The sequence below is a fragment of the Coptis chinensis genome, chromosome 3 (genome assembly GCF_015680905.1).
Source record: "Coptis chinensis isolate HL-2020 chromosome 3, ASM1568090v1, whole genome shotgun sequence".
Classification (NCBI taxonomy): domain Eukaryota; kingdom Viridiplantae; phylum Streptophyta; class Magnoliopsida; order Ranunculales; family Ranunculaceae; genus Coptis; species Coptis chinensis.
Genome location: NC_141458.1, coordinates 56,566,854 through 56,593,024, shown reverse-complemented (window position 1 = coordinate 56,593,024; position 26,171 = coordinate 56,566,854). Strand labels below are relative to the sequence as shown.

Below are 26,171 nucleotides of genomic sequence, written 5' to 3'. Positions count from 1 at the left end.
TATAATAATATAACTTCCAGAATCCAGATAGAATAAATCATAAAGGATATAATGGATAATGTATTCCCAACCAGCTAGTCGGAGACAACAGCAATTGTTAATGATCTTACACCTCCTCTATCTCATCAAAGTGAAGGTTTAGATAAGGCGAGTACCATCGGTCAGCAAGCAAACTCAGTAACGAAGTTACCACTACCATAGATGCAAATTATAAAGGAAGTTATATAATAGAGAACCTTGAATGTGGCTGAAGAATGGAAATCTAGTGAATAGTGAGCATAAACTCTGCTCAACAAGCTAGCACCCCTTCACTATCACTATCATCCCTTTGCCTCCTCTACTGAGACAAAATCGTGAGTTTACAAGGATCAAAGAGACTCCATTTAACTTCTTATTGATGAAGGCCGTAAAATGTATTCTTGCAACTGAATTTGATAAACTTTTATGAACAGATCCCACTTTGTCTGGGATGATGATTATGATTAAAAAATTTGATTTAGAAAAGGAGAAACAAAGATGCCACATCTTATCTGAACAAAATAAGGAGTCTAGTTTGTGTAGCAGAGCAAATGGTCAAACATGAGATTTGTTGCCAGATTGGCAAGTATTAGAATCTACGAGCAACTTCAAAAAATGTGTCATTATTGTGGTTATATATAATGGAAATAACTTTACATAGTTATATACCATATGAAAATTGCAGTGTAGTTAATTAAACCACAAATTCAAAGAGTAGTATGGAAGAGTCTTGCCTCCACTGATTCTCCTAAAGCTGCCCGAGCCATTTCCATGCCTTTCCAGCTGATGGATTCAGTTTTATAGCCTAATAAATAAGAAATAAAGACACATCCATTAATAAAGATAAGCCACTTTTAAATACAGTGAATGAAAAGATTACAGACCTCCGTAAAGTCAGTAGTAACAGAATTAAGTTCTCGTTGGTATGCATAAGCAGTTCCCTTTCCTATCAATGCCTCTGGATAAGTAGGATTGTCTTTCAATATCTGAAGATTCCAAATTTCAGAAAGAGTAAGTTGCTCCTTTCTTTACAAGAAAGAAAGAGTGCACAGAGAAGTAGCAAAGGCACACTATGATACATGAATTACATGCTAGTTTACTACTAAAGAATCAAGAAGAAGATACTTCTTTTCAAGCAAGGCAGAAGATTTAACTTTGTCAAAGATAGAAATAGCTTGAGCATAATTCCCTTCATTTACCTGCAAAAGAGTTTAAATCATATGGTAATAGAAATTATCCGTCTTATAGGCATCAAAGACCGCAAGCAATCACAGAATTGCTAGTCAACCATCACGCCAAACATTAATCAAAATGAACATAACTTTTCATCTATGTTACTTTGATACATGAGATGGATTCCATACCAAGGTTGAACACTTCACTTCCTCAGTGAAAATGCTATTTTCATGGCATATCCCGGCCATAACTTTGCAGTATCCAGGTAACATAACTTTTAGTAATTCTTCTAATTTTAAAATAAACAACTTCCCCATGAATGGATGCAAAATACAAGTCATAGAAAATATCGAAAGTAACATAAGTAAAACTTACACGTGTTATCCCTCTTGATAATCGAAGATCCAACTTTATTGACATGGTCTTCGAAACACCATTAGCCTTCTGACTCCTCTTAGATCCATTGCTTGTTTTCATGTGAATTGTAGATGCATCACTTGATTTGATGCAGATTTCAGATGAACCACTTGATTTCTTGTCCATTTCAGATGTAGAGGTTTGCTTCTTGTGTGATTTAGATACGTCCTTTGGTTTGCTGCTCGCTCCAGATGTGTCATTTGGTTTAATGATTGCTCCAGATGTGTCATTTGGTGTGTTGATTGCTCCAGATGTGTTATTTACTTTTCTGATCACTGCGGATATATCATCTGATTTGCTGATCACTGCGAATGTGTCATTTGGTTTGCTGATCACTCTAGATGTGTCATTTAGTTTGATAATCACTCCAAATGTGTCATCTGGTTTGCTGATCGCTCTAGAAGTCACACTAGAAATGTTGGATACTTGAGAAGTACCACTTGATCTACTGCCATTTTCGAGAGATCCATTTGACACACTGTGTTTTAGTTCCCAAATAACATACAGACATAATTGGATTTGAGGACTCTTTAATATGTTGTTCAGAAACAGTGGGTTTATTTTGTTTGGCATGAGCAAGTAGTTCCTCCAAATCTACCAATTGTTTCAAATTAGTTGATTGTCGGACATCATATCCATGCCCTTGCTCCCATACAAGAAGAGCTTCCTCCTTTCCCAAACATCATAAGGCACTGCCTAGACTACAAAAAAAGTGGAAACGAGTACTAAGCTCATGTTCAAAATGATCAACCTAACATTCAACTATTGTTCAAGACTCCAAAGACACTAACTTCATGTGGCATAATTGTACGTGAGTTAATGAACAAAAAGAATTTACATGTTGTTTGACTTCGCAACGATCTCTATTTTTAAGATATTAAAGTTAGATAAATTCCTATTCACTTTCCATGAAATGTGTTAAAATTCAATCTCCCAACTAATCAAAAATTTACAGTCAAATAGAGAGCAACACTGCAAAGAATACTAGTTTCTATCACTCGATATTTTAATGCACATTTCCTATTTCGACTACATTTACATTTATAAACAATCAAAACAAAACTACATTTGTAATTGATAAAGGTTGAAAAAGTTGGATTAAAACAGACCTTTAAGAATGTAGGTTTGAAGAAGAGTCAGGTCAAGTTGAATTGCCTTGTCACAATCCTTAATCACATGCTTATGTAACTCTAATTTATTATAACAGAACGCCCGATTATTGCAACCAAATAATATCGGGAATCAATTCGAAATGAATCAAAATTTCAATCTGATAAATAAAGGGAAGAGAATAATAACTAATACGAACCAGATGTCATGAGTAACAGAAGAACGAGAGAGAAGAGTATCGAGGACACGAATTGCTTTGGACCAATTACAAGAGCTACAAAGTTTGGCAAGTTCTATTCTCTATGATACAAAGCTTGACTCCATTTCCGTTACCAGATCGGTTGACTCAATTCAGCTTGTTATATAGGTGTACATTAATAGATAAGAAGCAATGTACATTAAAAGAAAAAAAAAATTATTTTTTTCCCTATGTAACAAAGACATTTCATATTCTTAAAAAATTCCGTGTCTGACACATATGATTTTAAATTAGGATATCTTTTAAAAACTTAAAAGACTAAGAAGATAAATTATTAAGATAGTCACAACTCCAAGATATGCCACTTTCATGGATAACTTGTTTGTAAGGAGCCACTTTTTAAGGTCTTGAACCCAAGAAAAGTGATTGTCTTCTTTTTGATTAGTTGTGTCCCCGTGTCCTATGTTTTATAGGCCCATGTGTACAACACTCTATATCCGTGTCGCACACGCGTGCCCATGTCTATGTGACTTAGTTTCTTTTTTTCTTTTTTTCTGAAAACTATACAAGTCAAGTGACCCCAGAGACACATCAATGTCACCGTACTTAGCTAGTCCATAAGATCGCTTGAGATGCTCTTTTCACCTCACCACTGTTTCAATACCTACCAAACATTAAACTATAAAAAGCAATTGCAAACTCCACAAACAAACAGTTCAATAATAGACACAACAATAAGACCAAATCTTTATGTGATATGCACTTTTGTTTTTCCATTGGTTCCTGGAAATGCCTTAACTTCTTCACTCATGCAAGTAATTGGAAGATAAACATCAGAGAGATATTCTATTGATATGTGTTCTAAATAAATATTGGTCCAAAGTAACAATTTTTAAATAAGTCTTTGGTTTGTTGTTTACGCAGGAGAAATAAACATAGGAGAAGAAAGAGAGAGGAGGCGTTGCAAGTAGAAGAAGAATTTGAAATTTGACGTCCCACTAAAATGGCAACAGTATGAGTTGAAAGCGAACGAACTGGGCATAAATCAAGACCAAAGCTTTTTTACATAATTCGAAAGCCAAAGAGATAAGAATCAACATACAACTAAGTTCATTAGTTAGATAAAAAAATAATCATAAAATCGAAGTGACAATTTAACATGAAGGGAATGAATCCAACATGAACACATTTCCTACCAGTGTCATTGATACACACAATACAATATGAGAGAATTTAAAAGGGATCGAAATCTAACATACAAATATGCAACCTTTGGCCATGCTTGAAAGATTATAGACTAATAAACAATAATAATTTTATGTCCAGACAATCCCATAGATAAGCTAATTCTATTTTTTGAAAAATAGAAAAAAAAAATATAAACCCTAAATAAAGGAGGATTCACTAATTGATAAGTTACCTTTGGCAAAATAACATGCTTCCTTGAGCAGATTGAACAATTTGAGCAATTAATTGTGTAAATAAAAAAACCCTAGCCAAAACCCTAACAGTTTTAAATGGAAGGGGGGGGGGGAGGTGGAAGATGTAGAAATTAGGAAGGAGAAAAGGAAAAGAAGATGACGGCTTATTACCTCACTGAGCAACACCAGCAGCCGACAGCGGCAAGTTCTAAGTTTTCTCTTCACTTTTTTCGTTTGTAAGGTGAGCGCGATACTGAAAAAATTCCCTCCCTATAAATTTTCATCCAGCTTAACTGTTTTTATTTTTGAGTTTATTTTTTAATATTTGGTCACACTACAATATCCGTCACATAATATATGAGTAAATGTTACTAAATAAATGAAGTATTTGCATACATATTATGTAACGGTTGGTAACATTTCTAACGGAATGTATGTGTCACACAGTTCCTAACGGTTCAATATGTGTTAGGAATCAATTTTCCTAAGTGAATTTTGTATTAAATAGATCTAGAATATAAGAAACTTTAACAAGTTTCAATCGTGCAGTGCCTACACAGAATGGACCCCTGCAAAGTTTGCCCCTACATATGAATTTCTAATTGAATTATTTAGCAACCAAGGAAGCAATAAGCTCAAGTGCAAGACAAATATATGTGGATATATACCATGTCAGGCCATGATACATTGTAAATAATAAGCAAACGCATCTTCGACCAATTAAACCCCAAACAATAAGTAAGCTTCGAAAACACTAGGTTTCATGGAGCAAAAGACAACGAGGACTTAGAAGTTGTTATAGAAACTCAAGTGCACTTGGCTTGGCTCGAGCTGAATTAGAAAGCAAAGAATTCACCATTTCGACTTGACACGTGGCAATCTTTGAACCTTTAAACTTTCAAGATCTTGTGGTTGTCCGGATGAGTGATTTTGTATGTCAGACATATATGTCCCTAGAACCCATTAAAGTGTTAAAAATCCTTGGTAAATAGATATAACTTTGAGTTATCAATTAATCAAAAGTTTTGTATGCATGTAATATTTTCTAACAAGCAAACACACCTAACATGCAGAGTTTGGTAAAAAATAAATAAATAAAAAATATAAATGAAAATGAGAAATGAAAGGGCAAAAGGGACTGCAAATGATGCAACTTTCAACTTAATCATGCATATGGTAATAACTAAACTAGTGCACAGGGAAACTCATGAACAGGAAATGAGAATCTCTAGTAGCATTGCCGAATCAGATAACAATTTAACAATTCTTTTCAAACTTCCCAAAACATATCAATTGTCTTCCATGACAATAACTTAGGTAGTAAAATGCTGAATGTAAAATAGACATTGGTTATACCTTTTGGGAAGCTTTGCGGCTTCTTCACATCTAAGTAACTCTGCATACAAGCCATCGATGGCTAACAGTTCCTCATGGGTACCCATTTCAACAAGCTGTCTGTAGTGGCCCAATAATAAGAAGTGGACTAGGTCAACAGGATGAGGAAATGGATGTAGCGTGATAGGGGAATTCGAGGAGTAGGGGATCGTGACCGTGGCATATGTATGGCAAGAAGGGGAACCGAGGGATGAGAAGCTAGGTGGATGATCTAGATGAAGGGGAGAAGGGGTATAAAAAGAAGAGGATGGAGAGAAGAAAAGGGGGAGGCCGCACAGTGAGAAAAAGAAGAGAGAGAGAAAGAAAGGAGAGAAGAGAGACTAACACTAGTTTGAGTTTGTAGCTCTTCGGTTCTTACTTGTAGTTTTTAGGTTCATACATTTGGCTCCGTCTGTGGGGACCGGAGAGATTGTATAAGGTAGAAATGGCACCGAAAGTGAAGAGAGGGGTAGGCCGACCAAAGAAGGCAGTGGTGCAAAAGCCAACACCGGAGGCGGTGATCGATGAGGAGGGAGATCAAGAAGAGGAGCATGAAACAGAAGAGACCCGGCTTATGCGATAGGAGATCAAGAAGGAGCGGAGGAAGAAGAAGGGGAAGAAGCAGGTGAGAAGTCTGACGATGAGGAGGGTGGGCTAAACCTTGTCGAAAACCCGGTGGCTGGCTTGACCATGGAACAAGTTCAGGAGATGATAGATAATGATAGAGAGGCAAATCGGTAGTAGGCAAAGGGTCGGGGGGAGCGGCTAGCCAAGTAGTAGGCAGACTGAATCGCAACCCATTAGCGGACAACATCTGGGCATCAGAGGTGCCGAAGCGTTTCAACCAACCTAGGTTCGAAAGATACGATAGCAAAAGAGACCCATCTGACCACATCCATCATTTTCGACAATAGATGCCTCTTTGGCAAGAGGCTCGGTATGATGGACTACGGTGTATGATGTTCCCAGCTAGTCTGAAAGGAGGGGCATCGGACTGGTATTACCGGTTGCTAGTGGGAAGCATAAGTAATTTCCAAGAATTGGAGCAGGCGTTTATAGATCACTTCATACACTAGAAAAAGTGTGTGGTGGATATCACGGCATTATTCAATATTCGATAGAGATCCGCGGAGTCAGTGAGGGAGTATCTGTGTGTCGATTCAAGGCCGACACATTGAAGGTTGAAAATCTAGATGAGAAAATCACAGTGATCGCATTTGAAAGAGGGTTACGGCCAGGAACAGGAGTACACCAGTCTGTGGTGAGATTGCAACCTTACATGACCTATATCCGCGGGTGGAAAAATATATCAGGTATGAGGACACCATACAGAAGGAGTCTAAGAGGTCAGGGAAAGCAGTGTTATCGTTGGAGAAAGATAGGGAACACCGAAGGGCACGGGCGTTCAAAGAGGAAAGTGGTGGGTATCACGGATACCCCCCAAGGGCAGAAAGAAGGCGGGAGGGGATTCGAAGGGAGAACAGAGAAAGGAAGCCATACCGCGAGATAGAAGTGACACCGCTGAATAAACCCCTGAACGAAATATTACCATTGATTAAGAACCTGCAGGGATATGAAGGGCCGCGGAACACACTAATAGAACTACCTGATAAACCTTTCTGTGCATATCATCAGATACGAAATCATGAGACGGATGACTATTACGCACTAAAGTGGTTGGTTCAGAGATTGGTGGAAAAAGGGAGGATGAGGGAGTTTGTGAGGGGTGCATAGAATGAGGAGCACTTGCCGCGCTAGGACTGAATACTGGGAACTATTAATATGATTTTTAGTGGAGAGGTACTAAGTCATAATGCTCATAGAGATAGGGTGAGGAGAACCGCGAGCATCCAGCAGATCAATGACAGGACAGACAGGCCGCGACCAAGGGTAGGGTCAGCGGAGGACAGAGACAGGATTGTCTTTAGTAGTGTGGATCTATAGGTAGTTGATTCTCCCCATGAAGATACGTTGGTCATCACAGTAGCGATGGGAAATTATATGGTGAAGAGGGTGTTGATAAATTATGGAGTGGATTTGTTGTTTAAAGGAGCTTTGGAAGAAATGGGGATTGATCCTAGGCAATTGCGGCCTCAGCGAACTAATTTATATGGGTTTAATAGGAGTATGACGGAGCCTATGGGAGAATTTTTATTATCGGTAACCACGGGTCCAGTGGTGGTTTTCGCATGGTTTATGGTGGTAGGTTCTTCTTCTCAGTACAACGCGATTTTAGGGAGGCGGTGGATTCATCGACGTACTACCAAGTGATACGATTTCCCACCCCGACGGGCATGTATGAAGTTCGCGGAGATCAGGTGATGGCCAAGAATAGTTATTGGGGTACAGTGAAATAGTTGATTTGCGGACCAGAAGGAGAGAACTCACCCTAGGAAGAGGCAAGCATAGCAATTACAGTGTGCCTCCATGGAGGGGGAGGAGGAGTCAACGGTGGGTCCGAAGACGCTTGATGAGATTGAAGTATTGAATATTGGGGAGGGGGAGGAAGAGAGGTTCACATCGATAGGGTCCAGCTTGTCAGAGGAGTGGAAGAGTAAGTTGATACAATTCTTGTCAGAAAGCAAAGATGTGTTTGCGTGGGTAATTGAGGATGTCACAGGATTAGACTCAGATTTCGCGTGACATCGGCTATACATGAAGGAAGATGCCAAGCCAGTGAGGCAAAGGATGCAGAACATTAGACTGAAGTATGCAGAGGGCATTCGCGAAGAGATTGCGTAGTTAAAAGGAGCTAGAATAATACGAGAAGTGGAATTCACAGGTGGCTATCCAATGTGGTCGCGGTACCAAAAAAGAATGGCAAGGTTCGTATGTGCGTCGATTTTACAGATGGGAATGTAGAGTGTCCAAAAGATAGCTATCCCATGCCGCGGGTGGATGAATTAGTGGATTGGACAGTAGGATTCAAAATATTTTCATTCATGGATGCATCTATGGGGTATAACCAGATCACGATGTACGGATCGGATCAGGAGAAGACCGCATTTGTAGTAGAAGGCGGCACGTATTGCTATACAAGGATGCCATTTGGATTGAAAAATGACGGAGCCACTTTCCAACGGTTGGGAGAGAAAATGTTCGAAAGCAAGATTCGTAAGGGGATCGAAATATACATAGATGACATGGTGGAAAAAACATGTCTGAGGAGGAGCATTTAGAGGGCTTAAGAGAGACATTCGGGATACTGCAAAAGTATAATTTGAAGTTGAATCCAGAGAAATGCACATTCGGAGTGACCACGGGAAAGTTTTTGGGCTACATTGTTACTCATCGGGGAATAGAGGCTAATCCCGAACAGATAAGAGCTTTGGTGGAGATGCCGTCATCGCAGAATGTCAAGGAAGTGCAGCGGCTTGTGGGTAGGGTTGTGGCTTTGAATAGGTTCATTTCCAAATCATCTGACAAATATAGACTGTTGTATCATTTACTGAGAAGCACCCCAAATTTCTTGTGGACATCAGAATGCGAGGAGGCATTTCAAGAGTTGAAGAGGTATTTGGGCAAGGCTCTATCGCGACCAGAGCAGGGGGAGAAGTTATACTTGTATTTGGGGGCCACCGAGTATGCAGTTAGTTCAGTTTTTGTCCGACTAGTCGACAGAATAGAGAAGCCGGTGTATTTTCAAAGCAAAACATTGTTGGATGCAGAGACGCGGTATAGTAGAATTGAGAAGTACGCCCTTGCTTTAATCTTCTCGGCCCTAAAGTTGAAACCCTACTTCGAGACACACTCAGTGGTGGTGGTGACGAACTTGCCTCTCAAACAAGCATTAAGGATATAAAAGTCAGGCAGAATGTTGAAATGGGCAGTGATGCTTAGTTTGTACGAGATACGATATAAGATAAGAACCGCGTAAAAGGCGCAGGCAGTAGCAGAGTTTCTGGCAGAGTTCCCCGCAGAAGATCCCACTTGGGGAGAAGAGATTGTCATGGAACCGGAGAGGGATGTAGAGCCCGATCTACTAGACCCTTGGGATAAAAGGAATGGGTGGAGAGTATTCGCAGATGGATCTGCCACTGACGCATGCAGTGGCATAGGGGCTGTGTTGGTTACGCCTGATAATAATAGAATAGAACAGACCATGAAACTAGGGTTCGCGACATCAAGTAACGAAGCAAAGTATGAGGCAGTGATGGCAGAATTAAGAATGGCCAAGGAGTTAGGGGTGAAGGAACTGATCATGTATTTCTACTCTAATCTAGTGGTTTGTCAGGCCAATGGAGGGTTCACTGCTCGATGTCCGCGAATGGCTAAGTATTTAAAGGTGGTGTGTCAGGCCAATGGAGGGTTCGCTGCTCGATGTCCGCAAATGGCTAAGTATTTAAAGGTGGTGCACGAAAGGTCCAACAAGTTTGCGAAGCTCAGATTTGTACACTTGGGTCGCAGTGAGAATAGGCATGCGGACGCCCTGGCATACATGGCTGCAGCTATACCTGGGTCAGAGGAAAGAACGATACAGATAGGAAGATTAGAGAAGCCAAGCACAGAGGAGGTGATAGAGGTGTTTCAGATTACAGAAGAAGAAGGGGGATGGATGGATCCCATTAAGTATTTCTTGGAGGGAAAGGAGGTGACAGATAAGAAAGAAAGAAGAAGGTTGGAACAGGCTTCTCAGAGATATGTTATGTTGGAAGGTGAACTGTACCGAAAAAACTTCAATGGGCCATTGTTAAAATGTTTAGGGCCACGGTTAGCCTTAGAGGTGCTGGCAAAATTGCATGAAGGGGACTGTGGGACCCATTCCGCTGGGAGGACTACTGCACACCGACTCTTGACGCAGGGCTACTTCTGGCCCCACATGAAAAAGGATGTGGTGGAATTCGCCAAGAAGTGTGACAAGTGCTAGAGATTTTCACAGCTGATATTCGCTCCCGCGGAATCTCTACATAATGTCTCAAGTCTGTGGCCTTTTATTATGTGGGCGATGGATATCGTAGGACCACTGCCCATGGCTAGCGGCAAAAGGAGATATATGCTGCGAGCCACGGACTACTTCACCAAGTGGATAGAAGTCGTACCCTTGCAACAGGTGAAGGAGACGCAGGTGATTAAGTTTCTATGGGAGAACATCATATGTCGGTTTGGGCTGCCATATGCCATCATTGCGGACATTGGGACACAGTTCATGGGAGCAAAGGTGACTGAGTTTCTTCATGCATTCAAGGTGAAACAGGGGTTCTCTGCCCCCTACAACCCCGAGGGCAATGGATAGGCCGAATCCTCCAACAAAATGATAATGAACAACCTTATAGGAAGTTGGAAGACAAGAAGGGCGCGTGGGCAGACGAGTTGAACCATGTTCTTTGGGATTATCGAACTACACCTCGGACAACCACTAAGGAGACCCCATTTTCCTTAGCCTACGGCGTCGAGGCCGTGATCCCTTCAGAGATGGTGGTAGCTACCATGTGAACCAAGGCCGTGGAGGAGGGATCGAATTGGCGCATCTTGGCAGGGGATTTGAATTTGGCAAAAGAGAAAACAGACTCAGCCCGCATTCAATTAGAAGAGTATCAAAGGCGATTACAGATGCAATACAACAAGCGGGTCAAGCCACGACAATTCAAGATAGGAGATATGGTGCTCCGTCAAGTGACGCCAAGTGCAAAGAGGGAAAAAGATGGGAAGCTGGGTCTAAATTGGGAAGGGCCATACACCGTGGTGGAAGTAGGAGGGGCTGGTACTTATAAGCTACGAACAATGAAGGGAAAATTGATAGAAAAGCCTTGGAATGTAAGAATGTTGAAAAAGTTTTACAATTGAATGTAATGAAGTTACAAAGCAATGTAGTGAAAGTCCAGAGCAAAGGACTAGAGCTGTTTGTAAATATATAAGACCACGACACTTTTGTGAAAAGAAATTTGTTTGCTATGTGTGATGTATAAATAAGAATACGGATAGCGGATCAGGGATGCGAAAGACACATGGGGCAAGGAGAGTGACCCCCCTCAGGCTTCCACGCCCATCAGAGGGAGAGGCAGCGGAGGGGATGAGCCATTCGCTGACACTTGAGCTGGAGGGAGCCTGGAACAAGATGAGTTGTTCCAGCAAGCTTCATGGCCTGATCGAGCCCGCGAAGTGGGATGAGCCCTCCGCGGATCAGAGAGGCGAGAGACACATGGGGCAAGGAGAGTGGCCCCCTTCAGGCTTCCACGCCCATCAGAGGGAGAGGCAGTGGAGGGGATGAGCCCTTTCCTGACACTAGAGTTGGAAGGAGCCCGGAACAAGATGAGAGGTTCCAGTAGGCTTCATGGCTTGATCGAGCCCGTGGAGTGGGGTGAGCCCTCCGTGGATCAGAGGTGCGAGAGGCACATGGGGCAAGGAGAGTGACCCCCCTCAGGCTTCCACTCCCGTCAGAGGGAGTGGCAGCGGAGGGGATGAGCCCTTCGTTGACACTAAAGTTGGAGAGAGCCTGGAACAAGAGTAGTTGTTTTAGTAGGCTTCATGGCCTGATCGAGCCCAAGGAGTGGGATGAGCCCTCCGCGGATCAGGGAGGTGAGAGACACATGGGTCAAGGAGAGTGGCCCCCTGAGGCTTCCACGCCCATCAGAAGGAGAGACAACGGAGGGGATGAGCCCTTCGCTGACACTAGAGTTGGAGGGAGCCTGGAACAAGAGGAGTTGTTTCAGCAGGCTTCATGGCCTGATCGAGCTCGGGGAGCGGGATAAGCCCTCCGCGGATTAGTAATGCGAGAGACACATGGGGCAAGGAGAGTGATCCCCCGTAGACTTCCACGCCCATCAGAAGGAGAGGCAGCGGAGGGGATGAGCCCTTCGCTGACACTATTACTGGAGAGAGCCTAAAGCAAGATGAGTTGTTCCAGTAGGCTTTGGGGTCTAGGCCAGCCTGCAGAGTGGGGTGAGCCCTCCACGGATGAGAGATGCAAGAGACACATGGGGCAAAGAAATTTGTCTTCACCAGGCTGCACAACCTCTTAGAGAGAAGGACATCGACGGGGATGAGCCTTTCGCTGACACAAGGATAACATCAGAACTGGGGAAGAGAGTCTGCGGAGTAAAATGAGCCGTTCGTAGGGCAAAGACAGAGTACACTAATGAGGTGTGACAAGTTCCAAGGGGGAGGGGGCAGATTTATAGAGTGTGCTAAGGAAGGGGCAAGAGACTGATTAGGAACATACCTGAGTGGTATGGTGGAATGGGGACTTAGAGGAGGGGTAGAGTCATGGAAATCTATATGTGGAGGTACATTTCAATTTAAACAAATAACCAAAATCAACAAGTAAAGAGGCAACAAGCACATTGATCAAAATCAAGCATCATATTAAACAACATATTCACAAATCCAGGAGTGAAATAAATAACAAATCATGAGTTTTTAAGAGTATCTTGGCACAAAAAAGAAGATTGCTAGAACATTTCAGGTGCAGATCATCGCATAAGTGGCTTCATCAAGGGTCGCAAGGGTTTCATCAGCGACATCACCAGTGGCTTCATCAATGGTCTCATCAGTGGCCGCCACCTGGTTGATGGGTTCATCTAGCATGGGGTGATCAGGAATTATTACATTGACCGACATCTCTTCTCTTGCGCCCTCAGGGGCTTCAGTGATCAGAATGGCAGGCTTTTCAGGGAGAAGACGGCCTTCTTGAGTGAGGCACGCATGCTCCTCCTGAATTTTCTTGGCCACTCTCTTGTTAGCTAGGAGCTTAAAGCGGTCGCGGAGTAGAGTAATGTCGGTTTGGTGCTACTGCAGTAGTTTGGCGGTAGCATCCTGATGCTTCTAATGGAGGATGTCCATAGCTTCCTTGTGTTGTTGAGTGAGGGCATCCAAATTGAGCTGGTGTTGGTGGAGGAGCACTTCCCTTTTATGGCTAAGGCATTCGTTAACCTTATCCATGTATTGCTCGTGAGATGACTCTGCGGACCTGAGCTCGTCCTGTGCCTTAACTTTAGCCAAATTAGCAGCTTCTAGATCCGATTGGAGGCCGACATAGGCAACTCTTAGTCCAGTAGGGGCGTTAAGTTCTTGCTCCAGGACCGCCACCTTGTTCTTGGCACTGAAAAGGTCGCGGATCATGAAGGAGATATCCAGGCTCACCTAGGATCAAAGAGGAAGATGGATAAAAAAAAAAAAGTTGTACCTTCTCCCAGTTGGTATATAGAGAAGTACGGTGCTGATCAAACGAACCCCCATCCGCATATACGATGTCCTTGGGCAAGTGAGCATTATAAAATAGAGAGGAGGCTACGACCGCATTGTCCAGAGCGGAGTCCGCAGTGTTCACCTATGATTGCGCACCTTGAAAATAGGATAGAAGTCCTCTACAGTGGAAAACTCGGATGCCAGGGCAGTAGGCGGAACTGGTTCTTTGCCTGGCCGGCGTGTGCGAGGGGAAGTGGCAGCAGGATGAAGGGGTGAACAGATAGGGGCGAGGTCTTCGGAGGTGGAGGTCCGCTAAGTGGTAGGGGGCAGGTTCTTCCGAGGCTGAGGTCCTCTGCCTCTTGGATGGAGGATTGTCAACAGGAGCTCACACCTCGGTGGAGGGAACCTCCCTCACCTCATCTTCATCGGAATCACTGTCGAACAGTTTTTGTTTGTGGACATCCATGTCATCGGGAGGGGAGTGGGGAGAAGTGTACTGATCGTCCCAATTGGAGATAAAGCTGTATGAAGGGACATCTTCAGGAGCAGAGGAGTTGGGAGGATCAGGAGATTCGAGGGAGGCAGGGGAGTGTGAGGAGGTTCGAGGATGATGGTGGCGGGAGGTATGGGTGCGAGGCCTTTTCCTTGGAGGAGGAGATGCTCTGGGTTTCCGCTCCTTGGGTGTGGGAGGATGATAAAATGGAGTAGAGAAACTGCCAATATTGTGTAGATCGAGGATTGGCAACAAGGGTGTAGCGGTAGTAGGGTGGATACCCAGGTGAGTCAGCTTGAGTAGGACCGAGTTCACGGAGCCTTTGGAAAATATGACTCGAGATGCCGGCGTAGATGTGGGACTTGGAATCTGGCTGCCAACCTGCAAACAAGAGTAACCGCAGGTTAGTTGATAACTGGGAAAGCACATCAAGCGAAAAGGGAAAAGCTAAGATACTCACCATGGGATATGAAGGCGAGATGGTTAAGAGTTAAGTCAGAAGGAATGTCCGTAGACAGAAACTACCCTGATACGTATAACGGGTAGTGGTGCCACACTTTGTCAGAGGTTATGACCCGGAGTACAAAAGATTGCTTCTGAGGGCGTACACAAAAGGACTGGTACCCTACACTGACATCTTTGGTACTGGTCTTGATATAATATTAGGAGAAGATATCGCGGCTCGTAGTCTTAGGTTCTCCGATCTTATTGTACGAGTTTGCGTCATACATAATTCTCCAAAAATTCCATATACCTTGGCAGGGGGGAATGTTGAAGTGGTTACACACCTCGACGTCTAGTAGAGTGAGAGGAAGTCGTAGACTGGTGACAATTTGACATACAGTGATTACAAGGTACCCCGGACGTCGGGGAACCAGATGGGGGTAATGGGTGACAGATGGCACGTGTTCCAGCACTATATCGGTAGGAATTCCATAGGCAGCCCTAATTGCTGTCAAATTAGGGCTACGACACCTAGATGGGGAGGGCAGTAAAGGGGCTTGATGACCGGAGGTGGAGGGGACCGCAGCAGGGGCGGAAGCAGGTGGAGAGGCTACTAGGTCGGACCGGGAAGAGGAAGAGTCACCGGTTTTGGAGTCCGACATTGGAAAAGAAGATGAATAGACGCAACCAATGGAAAAACACAGTGCAAACAAAAGAAAGTAAGGCCTAAGAAACTTACCGATGGGAGCGAAAAGAGAAGTGATGAGCCCGAAGAGAGTGCTAGAAAGGAAAGGAAGTCAATGGGGAAACGGAGGAAGCAAACGCAAGATGGAGGTTAATCGGAAAAAGGGAAAGTGGTAGAGCAGTAGGAAAGTAAAGGAAAAGGGGGAAAGCTAAAATGAGAAAAGGAGGAGAAGGAGAAGAGTTTAAATAGGGGAGGGGTGAAAGAGTAATTCTCGAAGGTTGGGAAAACTGAGGAGTCGGGTAGTAGATCCAGAAAAGGGGTGACGCATGGAGGCTCGATGTACAAGGGGGGGGGCAAAAAATGCGCGTGATGATTGCCATCAACATCACATGCAAACCAATGAGGGCCATGATTAGCTATCAAGGGAGAGAAGCGGTGGGAGTTCTCGACCTCGGGTCCATTAAAAGAACTGCGGATTCGAGAAGGGGCATATATAGTGGGCCAATAATAAGAAGTGGACTAGGTCAATAGGATGAGGAAATGGATGTAGCGTGATAGGGGAATTCGAGGAGTAGGGGATCGAGACTGTGGAACCCTAGACCGTGGACGTGGCATATGTACGGCAAGAAGGAGAACCGAGGGATGAGAAGCTAGGTGGATGATCTAGATGAAGGGGAGAAGGGGTATAAAAAGAAGAGGATGGAGAGAAGAAAAGGGGGGGCCGCACAGTGAGAAAAAGAAGAGAGAGAGAAAGAAAGGAGAGAAAAGAGACTAACACTAGTTTGAGTTTGTAACTCTTCGGTTCTTACTTGTAGTTTTTAGGTTCATACACTGTTCTTCCTCCATCGCGGCTATATAGTCAGCATTTCTTATTAGGCTATGACGTCGAGCTATGAAAATAGTTGATCGCCCCAACATGAGAATATCTATAGCCTCCTGAACAACCCTTTCTGCTTCAAAGTTAAGGCCACCAGTTACCTCATCAAGAAGAAGAATAGATGGATTTGAAAGCACTGCTCTGGCAACGAAAGTTTAATTTTTTGTTCTTCCGTTAATGCCAACCTAGCTCTGCCCACCTAAAATGCATAAAAATAGAGGAATATCAACAAAAGAATAATTTTTCCATTAATAACTTAATACCAAGCATTAAGATACATGACTTTGCTATGATAATAGTCATTATTTAAGAGCTCCCCACTCAAAGGTTCTGGGGGTGTTCTTTGTAAGAATTTTCTAGTTCTTTGGATTGCGCTCTTAATGAGACGGGAATATCTATAATTCTAGGACTTCACAAGTTGATACTTTGTATATTGTCAAGATGGAAAATGAGTCATGGGTTGCATCTTTACCTTTCAAATATAATTATGCAAGAATTCAATGAACGCCTTTACTTGTATAATTATCTTCAAGGTTGAAAAAATTTTGAACAGAAGAAAATATCACATATATTCTACCTGTGTTTCATAGCCCTTCTCATGGGAGCTGATAAATGTATGTGCATGCGTTGGTTTAGCAACTTCCTCGATTTGATCGGGTGTGGCAGATTATAACACCCCGTGTTTTTATTCTTTTATTTTCCTAATAATAATAATAATAAAGATAATAATAATAGATAATAGATAATAGATAACTGAATATAGATAACTATCAGATACGGATAAAAGCCCGTAGGTAAATGGATAAGTGTTGTCCCTTGTTTTTCGGGGAGTTTTCTCACGTAGAGTTTTTGGGAAAAAAAAACACAACGAGGGTTTTAGAAAAAATGGGAGTTTTACTGAAGGAAGGAAAGGAAGGTTTTCCTGGTAGCTGGTTGATAATCGGAGAGCGCTACAGGTGAGTAGATTAGTTTTCTATTTCACGTATAAACTTTACTGTTAAAGATTTCTGCTCATGTTTTCGATTCATTTTTCGGTTATTATTAATCGTCCTGTCTTTTGGTTGTTTGAACCCTGGTTGTTTTGGCTTTGTATCGAGTTGTTGACGTCGGGCTGTCGAAGCTTGGAGGCGTCAATGGCGTCTCGAGCCAATATAAAGAAAACGTATTTTCTATTTTGTATTGAACTGTTGGACGGTTCAAACTCTGGAGCTTTGGTAATGGAGGCGCAAGCGCGTGCCCCATGGATCATACTACACTTATTTTATGAGGTTATATTGGTGGGTGTCGGTGATTGGACGAGCTGTACAAGCTCTGAAGACATCGTTAATGGCGTTACTGCCATTACTGTGTTACTGAAGGTTTTGAGATTTGTATTTATTTTCGTGTTTGAACTGTTTTTGGTTGATGTTGTGGGTTGTTGAGGTATGTTTGTATGTTGGAATGTGGATGGGGGCTGTTGAAAGGTGGTGGAAGCCATTAATGGCGGCGGTAAGGTTTTAGATCTAGATTTGATGAAGTTAGGATTGAATGATTTGAGGAATGTGTGTTTGTTAAAGTTGTAGGGATTGTTATGGGGAGTAAAACCGCTTGGTTAAATTGGGTGGTCGATTGAAATTTTGTGGTGGCCGGTTTTGGTGGTGGAGGAGAGAATTTGGTGAGGGAGAAGAACTGTTGGCCAAACTGGGCCTTGGGCCTTAGGTGAGTTTGGGCTGATCCAAATCTTTTAAGTTGGGTCGGTTCTATTTTTAGATGGGGCCAGTTCTAATTTTTAAGTGGTTGGGCCTTAGCTAGGTTAGAGTGTTTTGTTTGGGCTCGGATTCTATTTTAGTTGGTTTGGTCCATTTTCTTTTAAGTCTTTGGGCCAGAAACTTAGATTGTTTTGTTGGGCCGGTTTCAGTTTAATTTTCGGGCCGAACTCAGTTGTGTTTTGGGCCAGTTCAGTCTAAAGTTTTTAGGGTAGTTTCTAATATTGCATGGGCCAGTCCATAGGACTTAATATAGATCCCAATTGGGTCAGGTAGAATAAATAAGTTGGTTTTAGACTTTCGGGTTCTAAGGTTTGGGCTTGGCCAGTTGGGTCTGAACCATTACCTTGGTCATGAGTCCATGAGCCATGCACATTGACCTTAGCCATGAACCATGGCTATGATCCCGAACCTGTTGAACATGGAAACGATAGTTTGACTTCGACCATGATGGTTGACTTTGACTTTGACCAGGATTGACTTTGACCAGAGTTGACTATTGACCAAGGTTGACTTTGACCAGTTGACCCAATTTGACCTTTTAACTCGGATTATGATTTGGGTTATTAAGATAGGTCTAGGGCTATTAGCATACTTGACTTTAGGCTAAGACCTCTATATATACGTGTGTATGTGTATTAACTACTATGTGATTTTGCAGTATTTTATGATATGCAACGTTATGACACTAAGACATCCCTGAAATTAATAACGCGTAAATAAAAAATACAGGAATCAAGATACTCATTCGTTCTCTAAAATGATATATAAAATAAAGTTCAATCATGCGTAAATAAATTTACCGCACTCTTTTAGAACTCTCCACGCCTCAAGTTTTGGAATCGAGTTTTATGACTGTTGATGTCATAGGTTAGGTGGGCATTTATTGAATGTGCCATAAATGGCCCGTTAGCGTTATCTATGGGTATTCATTGAATGTGCCATGAATGACCAGATTCTTTGGACTGCCCTAGAGAGGAACTAAGGTATTCGCCTTGCGGGTTAGTTGTATTCCTTGAGTATACGGGAATGTAGGGTTGGGTATTCCTTGAATGTGGCGGGAATGACCTAAGGTACATAGGTTGTGAAATATGTGTATAAGAAAAGTAATTGATTAACTAATAAGAGAAATTAAGTTGATTGTACGAGTGTGTTTGGGTTTACTTTTGAATGCCTAATATAATATCTACAAAGGTTATATAGAAGTTCTAACTTTCTTTTGCAGGAGGGTAGGACTTAATAACATTTTGTGCAGGGACGCGGTCCTACCCTTATACAGCAGTGGATATCTGTAAGTTTTAATTCAATGGTTTAGATAATAAAACGAGTTATTATAATGAGTTATATAATGGAAGTCTTGCTTGGGAAGAAATTATGCCGATTAAAATGACGGAACTACCTGTCTTCCAAGCTGTGAATGATTAAGTTATGGGATAATATAAAATGATTGTTTGAATAATTAAAGTATGATAATGGTTTTATGTGGTTAGTCTACTCATACCAGCAAATTCCATTTTGCTGACCCATGTTTGCTTTGTTTTGGCAACGTGGGTGTGTTCTTGGGAACACAGGTGGAAGGCAGTGGAACCGCGGCGTGTGATTTGGATTCTCGCCTGGAGCAGTATGGGAGTTTAGTTTATTAGGTCTGATCTTTTGGAATGATGTAATAACGTAGGTTACATTTTTATATGACATGAGAATACGATGTTGGAAATTGTTATTCTTAAAGTTTGTTTATGTTTGTATTGGGATGGAAGAAAGTTTTTAATAAAGTGATAGTTGAGGAATTTGGAGATTTTTGTTGTTAAGTTGATCCGGTTGTGATGTGGGTTTTAGGTTTTGACATGTGTTGTATCCACCCCGTCATAGCCTGGGTTTTTAGACAATTGAACATAGTGATGTTTGAGATATTTATATTTTAAATATTCATTATTTTTAATTGTTTAGAAAATCGGGCTGTGACACAGATCATCCGTACGCAATGTTATCTCTAATGCTCAAACTAGGTAAAGCAAGCTCCTGTGTGACCAATCCTATTTGGCTTCTTAACCATTCTAGTTTAAGACTCTTAATATTCTCACCATCCAACAGGACTTCTCCTAAAAGCAGGCCAAAATGCATTCAATCTCAAGTCTGACAAATGATATAGATGAAACATAACTAAAAATTAATAATAATAAAAATTAAATAAATAAAATATTAAATCATTAAAAAAACATGCCAACAGTGTATGAGAAAATGTTCATCCAAATATACCTAATGTAGGATCATAAAACCTTTCCATGAGAGGAATTATACTGCTTTTTCCTGAACCATTGCGACCAACAAGTGCCACAGTTTTTTTAGCAGGCACACTCAAGTAAAACCTACTTCAGATGGGAATTTAAGGACGAGAGAGGTATAGAAACTCAAGTGTAGATGAGAACATTAAAAGCGACAGGCCAGCAAGGCTTCGGACTCACTCAACATATCTTTTAATATTATTTGCACCAAACATCTTCTGACCACTCATTCTCATCTAAATCTTGCACAGATTTATAGACAAAAAAATAGGACACCGAAAATGGAAAATAAAAGGTCAGATCATATGAAATGTTTATAAGAAAATAAGGAAAATTTCATAGCTACTCTATCAAGATATAATAACAATGTACTAAAGAGTTACTCATGCAGATAAATAATTTTATTTTACTCATAAGGATTTCTAAATGCTTGAGGAGAGATTATTATATTTTTCTTGTTATTTTTAAATTTGTCACATTTTTTTTTTCGACTTTTAATTTTCTTGATAACACAAAGACAAACATGCAACCAACTTGAAGTATATGAATGACTAATTTTAGTAAATATGGTCTTGACATTCAAGAGGTAGAAGTTAAGGTTGAGAGAGAAAATCGTTGATGTGCTTCTATGTTACTCTTTTCCCCTATGTGAGAAACTTATTCATCCGTTCATGATATCAAACATGAGTGGCTGAGAATCCTATGCACTAATACACCCCGCACACCATAACTTTTCTATTGGTATATAATAGAAGACTTTGTTTTGAATGAACAGACTCTACTAGTATTGAAGCTATTCTATGAGACGAAGTTTTAAAGTAATACACTGCTAACATTTGTCTATAAAGTGCAGAGAGCTCAGAGCTAAAGTTGGAGTGTGGAACCACCATATTCATCACAAATATGCTTTTGCTTCCCAGAAGTATAAAAATCAGATAGAACATGCAAGCCTTGCTGCTAAAAGCATAGGTGTCATTGTTTCAAAATAGCATTGACCTGATCGAGATGTCCTTGTTGCCAGCAAGATATGGAGCCTCTTATGGGAATGCAAATTTGCTAATAAAATATGGGATGGCTATTGAAATGGTTTAAGAATCTGACAATACTTCACCAATTTCAACGAGGCTATATATCCTGAACTAAACAAATAAGTCTATTCACTTAACAACTATGAAAATCAGTTGTCTTCCATTCAATGGTGGTGCTATGGAAACGTAAGAATTAAATTATTTTTTCAGTAAGAAATTAAACGTTCAATTGAGTTTTGCTAGAGAATGATTTAATCTCTGCTAATGAGTAGAGTTTTCCTAGTTAAGGGGCATTCCTATTACTTGCTTATAGACCGAGTTATAAGTCAAAGCTTGAGTAATATTAGGACAACTAGTAGATCACCTATGCTCACAAATACTAACGGTGACATCCAATCCAATGATAGGTTAAGTTTAAACTTTGACAGCGTATTGAGAAAAATTATTGAAGTATTGGTTAAGGTCTATATCAGTTTAAGATTATAATGTAATTTTGGATTGGTTATCCAAACAACAATTAAAGAGATAGTAAACTCGTTCAAGCATCATAAACATTCAAAGAAGATGATCCTTGTAATATAACCTATTACAAATCCATACTTAAAACAACAGAAACCACCAACAGGCATTTCGAATGTGGTTTCTCTACATCAATGCAAACCACATTAAATAAGCTTGATCAATAATAATTACAAATCAACTCACTCAACATATCCTCTATTTAATTTTCCCATGTTATTTTTACTATATTCATTTTTTTCGGTGTGTATACACTCATTTGTTAAAGCTTTTCCAAATATTCATTATTTTTATTTAACTTTGCATCAAATAGTCGCATTCTAAATGGTCAAAGTTTCGAATAATTAATCAAATTAATATTGAGTAGCCACACCAATTCAAAAAAAAAATAAAAATAAAAAGATGAAATCAACTAACCTGAAGAAACACTAAATCACTAAGCACTCCATAGTTCTTCCAACCATCTAATAGTTCTACCATCTAAAGAAGAACATGAAGAAGAAATTTCTGCATTACTTTACCATCTAAAGACACACGCGAATCGAAGAGAAAATTCCCACTATAACTTTCTCATTCTCTGGGTGCGCTTCCTCGTATGATTTTCTGAAGTGGGACGTAGGACGGTGGGAGTATATCTAATTTCTTTCTTTTTTTTCTGCTAATATCTGGAGTGATATACCTTTTTTACCCCCTTTCATGCCACCTAAACAACCGGTTGTAAGTTGTAAAATGAGTGGCCCAAAAACGTGTGTAGCAAAACATCTCGCGCACTGAAGAAGCCCTTTTTTTTTTTTTTGGTTTGCGGTGAATAACCATGACATGACAAATGAATAAGCACAAACAGATATGAAATTTAAAGAAAGTCGAAATTCATTATAAGCATACCTTTTAAAGTTATATAAAATCCCATTTGACGGATATTTTGGGTGCGCAGCCGTAGTAAACTACAAACTGTAGAGGTGTTTATCGCTTGATACAACAACAAAGCATAATAATTCCTTGCCTTCTAATCAACCTATGAATGGCGATGGTCATTTAACTGCAAAAGGGATCCCAAAATGATACACAGAAGCCTAAAATTGATCAAGAAAAAAAATTAAGTGAGAAAATTTTAAACTTGATGAATATGATGTTTTGTCATATGTTCTTCTTGGTATTCTCTTGCGATCACAGAAGACTTTACTCAACTAACCTATTTATTTTTCAAGTTCTTAACCTCTTTAAAGTTCAGTATGAATTCAAAACTATAAAGAAAACCATTGAAAAACATGGAATGGGGTACAAAGTATTCATTACACCACATTAAAAAGTTGAGTTGCAATGTAACTCTAATACTACAAAGCAATTACCATATAACAATTGCTAGTAATATAGGTAATCTAGAAATATGGTATAATAATTTAGATTATTGTTTAGTTTCCCTCAATACATTCAATTAGAATATCTTCAAAATGAACTTGAACCAATATGTGGACACAATACGCATGCCAATAAAAATAAAGACTATATGAATCAGAGATTAAAATTGGTGGTTATCTCAAAATGTTTGTTGTGGTGAGAATTGGAACCAATTATGATAAAAAGTACTGATCTTACATTCTATATGGTCCAAATATACATTAAAAATGAACAACATTATCAGACTTTAGGGGAATTGGTGATAGGCTATAATTGGAACCTATTTGATGTACCGGAAAATCAGTGTATAGGCACTCTCTAAATTTATTTAGAGTTTAGGCATACCTGTATAAAAGGGACGAATGGTTTTATCCAAATTTACAAAAGGCGAGGCAAGTATCTTCTACATTGAGAACTCTCTAACTTTGACGTAAACCAAATTTCAACACATGTGAGGAAGATTAAAGATGAGATTTATAGACAACATAGCCATCTATCTAAAACCGATTGTTAATCAAAATTGCCAAAGTCAGAGAAGTATAAAAGTAGAAAGTACTGAGCCATTTGTTTTTTTGTGACAAGGGTTTCTTTTTCTACTCGCTTCTGCAATGGAACTGACAGTTGAGATCCAACCTGATACATCAAATTTGACTATATCACTGTAAAGGAAGAAACCATATGGCTTGTATAAGATCTAAATGATTGTTACATGGCATTTATTGGGAATTACTGCTGTTCTGACCCCCACAAATGTGGCCCAATAAAAGCCCAATTCAATACAAACCCATACTCAGAGCCTACGAGAACCAGCCTACTTACCTACCTACAATAAAGCCTATGCTCAGAGCCCAAAGAGCCCACGCTCAGAGCCCATGCTCAGAGCTTATCTAAAATAAAGCCCATGCTCAAAGCTCAAAAAGCCCACACTCAGAGCTCATGTTCAAAGAATATGCTCAAAGCCTACATATCTACATGTAAAATCAATATCAATTTTGCACATATTTTGCGAGGAAGTTGTTTGACCGAGTCAAACAACTTCCTCAACTTTCACAACTCTGTCCACATTCAAGATTCACTTCCATCCACTTCATATCGTGTGATTTTTTTCTAGCAGTTCTCTAACTTTCTTCCATGATTAGAATATTGGAGAACGAGGAAGTAACTGATCACCGATCCTACCTATAAAATCCAACCTTCCTCATTCTCCAGAACTACGTAATCGAGACTTGATCCCAAGACAATACAATATTTGGGTACGTAGGCAACTTCAAAACCGAAGTCTAGTCTCAACTCTCCCCAACAAACATCTCCTTCGCAATCTCATCCGAACATGATCACTTCCGACCTAACTGGTGTGTTTTGGCAAATCTTGCTGAAACATATTTGGCGCTGTTTGTGCTCCTACCCTCAACCACAAAACAAAAGTTACGTAAATGGCTTCTTGAAAACAAACAACGGTGAAAGTTTCCCTCTTGCCGCATGATAAGAGCCCAAAACTGTAGTTTTAACCCCTTAATAATCATACTGTTAGACCAATTATGTGAATAATAAGTAAGAGTTAATACTAATTACGTGTTTTTATGCATTTCGGGCTTCAAAGTCCATTATGTGAGAAATGTGCCACTTTTAGCGAGATAAAGGAGCAAAAGTCGTGAGAACTTCGAATGCCATATCTTTGGACTCGGACCTCGGATTGAGGCCTACCTTATGTCAAAACGACCGACTCGGAAAGAGCTTTGCAATGGTCCAAGCCTTGACCCAATCAGAGGAGCAAAAGTGGACGAAAAGTCTGTGGAAGCCAACTGCAGCTGAAGAGGCCTTTTGATTGAAAAGAATTGGGTTTTGGGCCGATTCTCGGCCCAAAACATGGCTCCAAGCCCATGCACGATTTTGGATCTGGATGTATAAAACAAAAGCTTGACTCGGTGTTAATGGCGGTCGGGGGCAGTTAGGTTAGGTAGATAGGTTAGAATAGAAAGTAGCCATTAAAATAGCTTCTAGATCTAGATTTAATTGTTTTATTTAATTAGTTTCAAATCCTTTATTAGATTAAACCTTTGAATCTTGTTCTTCATTTAATTAGATCAATAAAGTAGTATTTTTTATCAATTTCGATTTTGTCATTTCTATTTCTAGATCTAATTTCAATTCTTGTTCTTATTTCATTTTAGTTATTAATTTAGATTTCATTATTGTTTAAATTAGTAAATTTCAATGCTTTATATTATGTTTAGTTTTAATCTAAATGGGAATGATTCTTGGAATGATTCAAGGCTAAACTCCATTAGAGGGGTTGAGAAGCCTTGATGAAAGCTTGATCCCGTTTATCGTAGAGTCGTCGTAATTTCTATTCCCGCGAGAAATAATTAGTTCACCATGAGAATGGGTTTAATTGTTCACATGCTAGTTATAAATTGGTAGAAATGCCATGTGTAATTAGGGATTAGGAAGAACCGATTGTTACGTGTAGCAGTTCAATTCGGATTCTGACGACTTCGTCGTTAGTGGATTAAGTTGAGTTAAGGTGGAATCAATCCCCCTCTAACTCCTTATCATCGAATCAATGTAGCATTCCCTTAGTTGTCGATAATCGACTAGTTGCATTTCATTGGGTAGTTGCATCGTAGTCTAGTTAAGTAATTAAGTAAAATCTCTCATTGACTTAAAACTCGATTTCTTAGACTTAGAAAACAATTCATGCTAGGGGAACTATGAGTGGAGCGAACTTCCTACTCCACTTAGTGCAATTCACATCGAGAGTAGAAGATTTGATAATTGAGACAAGTAAAAGTTTAGTTTTAGTTTACTTTACGGATTGAATTCATCGTTGATGATTCGTGTAGGTAGACTATACATTTCTT

The 26,171-nt window shown here is 40.4% G+C and overlaps 2 protein-coding genes and 1 long non-coding RNA gene across 3 annotated transcripts; 2 read left to right on the top strand and 1 right to left on the bottom strand.

Moving 5' to 3' along the window:
- Positions 1–526: 526 nt before the first annotated feature.
- Positions 527–3,134, bottom strand: LOC147510107 (uncharacterized). Its single transcript, XM_086599281.1, has 4 exons — positions 1,570–3,134; positions 1,173–1,217; positions 903–1,004; positions 527–823 (listed from the first exon to the last, which is right to left on the bottom strand). The coding sequence occupies exons 1-4, from the start codon at positions 2,182–2,184 to the stop codon at positions 767–769; spliced, it is 819 nt and encodes a 272-aa protein (XP_086455407.1). The 5' UTR covers positions 2,185–3,134; the 3' UTR covers positions 527–766.
- A 6,530-nt stretch (positions 3,135–9,664) lies between these two features.
- Positions 9,665–10,582, top strand: LOC147510106 (uncharacterized). Its single transcript, XM_086598013.1, has one exon. It carries the CDS (start codon positions 9,665–9,667, stop codon positions 10,580–10,582), a length of 918 nt encoding a protein of 305 aa, XP_086454139.1.
- A 6,636-nt stretch (positions 10,583–17,218) lies between these two features.
- LOC147510105 (uncharacterized) lies at positions 17,219–19,878 on the top strand. The gene is made up of 2 exons (XR_015216717.1): positions 17,219–17,294; positions 19,655–19,878. It is a non-coding gene; the product is annotated as an uncharacterized LOC147510105 (long non-coding RNA).
- The last annotated feature ends 6,293 nt before the right edge of the window (positions 19,879–26,171 follow it).

Coding starts and splice junctions, on each gene's coding strand:
- LOC147510106 (XM_086598013.1), top strand. CDS start 9,665: ATGGAACCGGAGAGGGATGTAGAGCCCGATCTACTAGACCCTTGGGAT.
- LOC147510107 (XM_086599281.1), bottom strand. CDS start 2,184: ATGCCAAACAAAATAAACCCACTGTTTCTGAACAACATATTAAAGAGT. Junction 1,005..1,172: donor CTATTTCTATCTTTGACAAA/GTTAAATCTTCT, acceptor TGGAATCTTCAG/ATATTGAAAGACAATCCTAC. Junction 824..902: donor TTACTACTGACTTTACGGAG/GTCTGTAATCTT, acceptor CTTATTTATTAG/GCTATAAAACTGAATCCATC.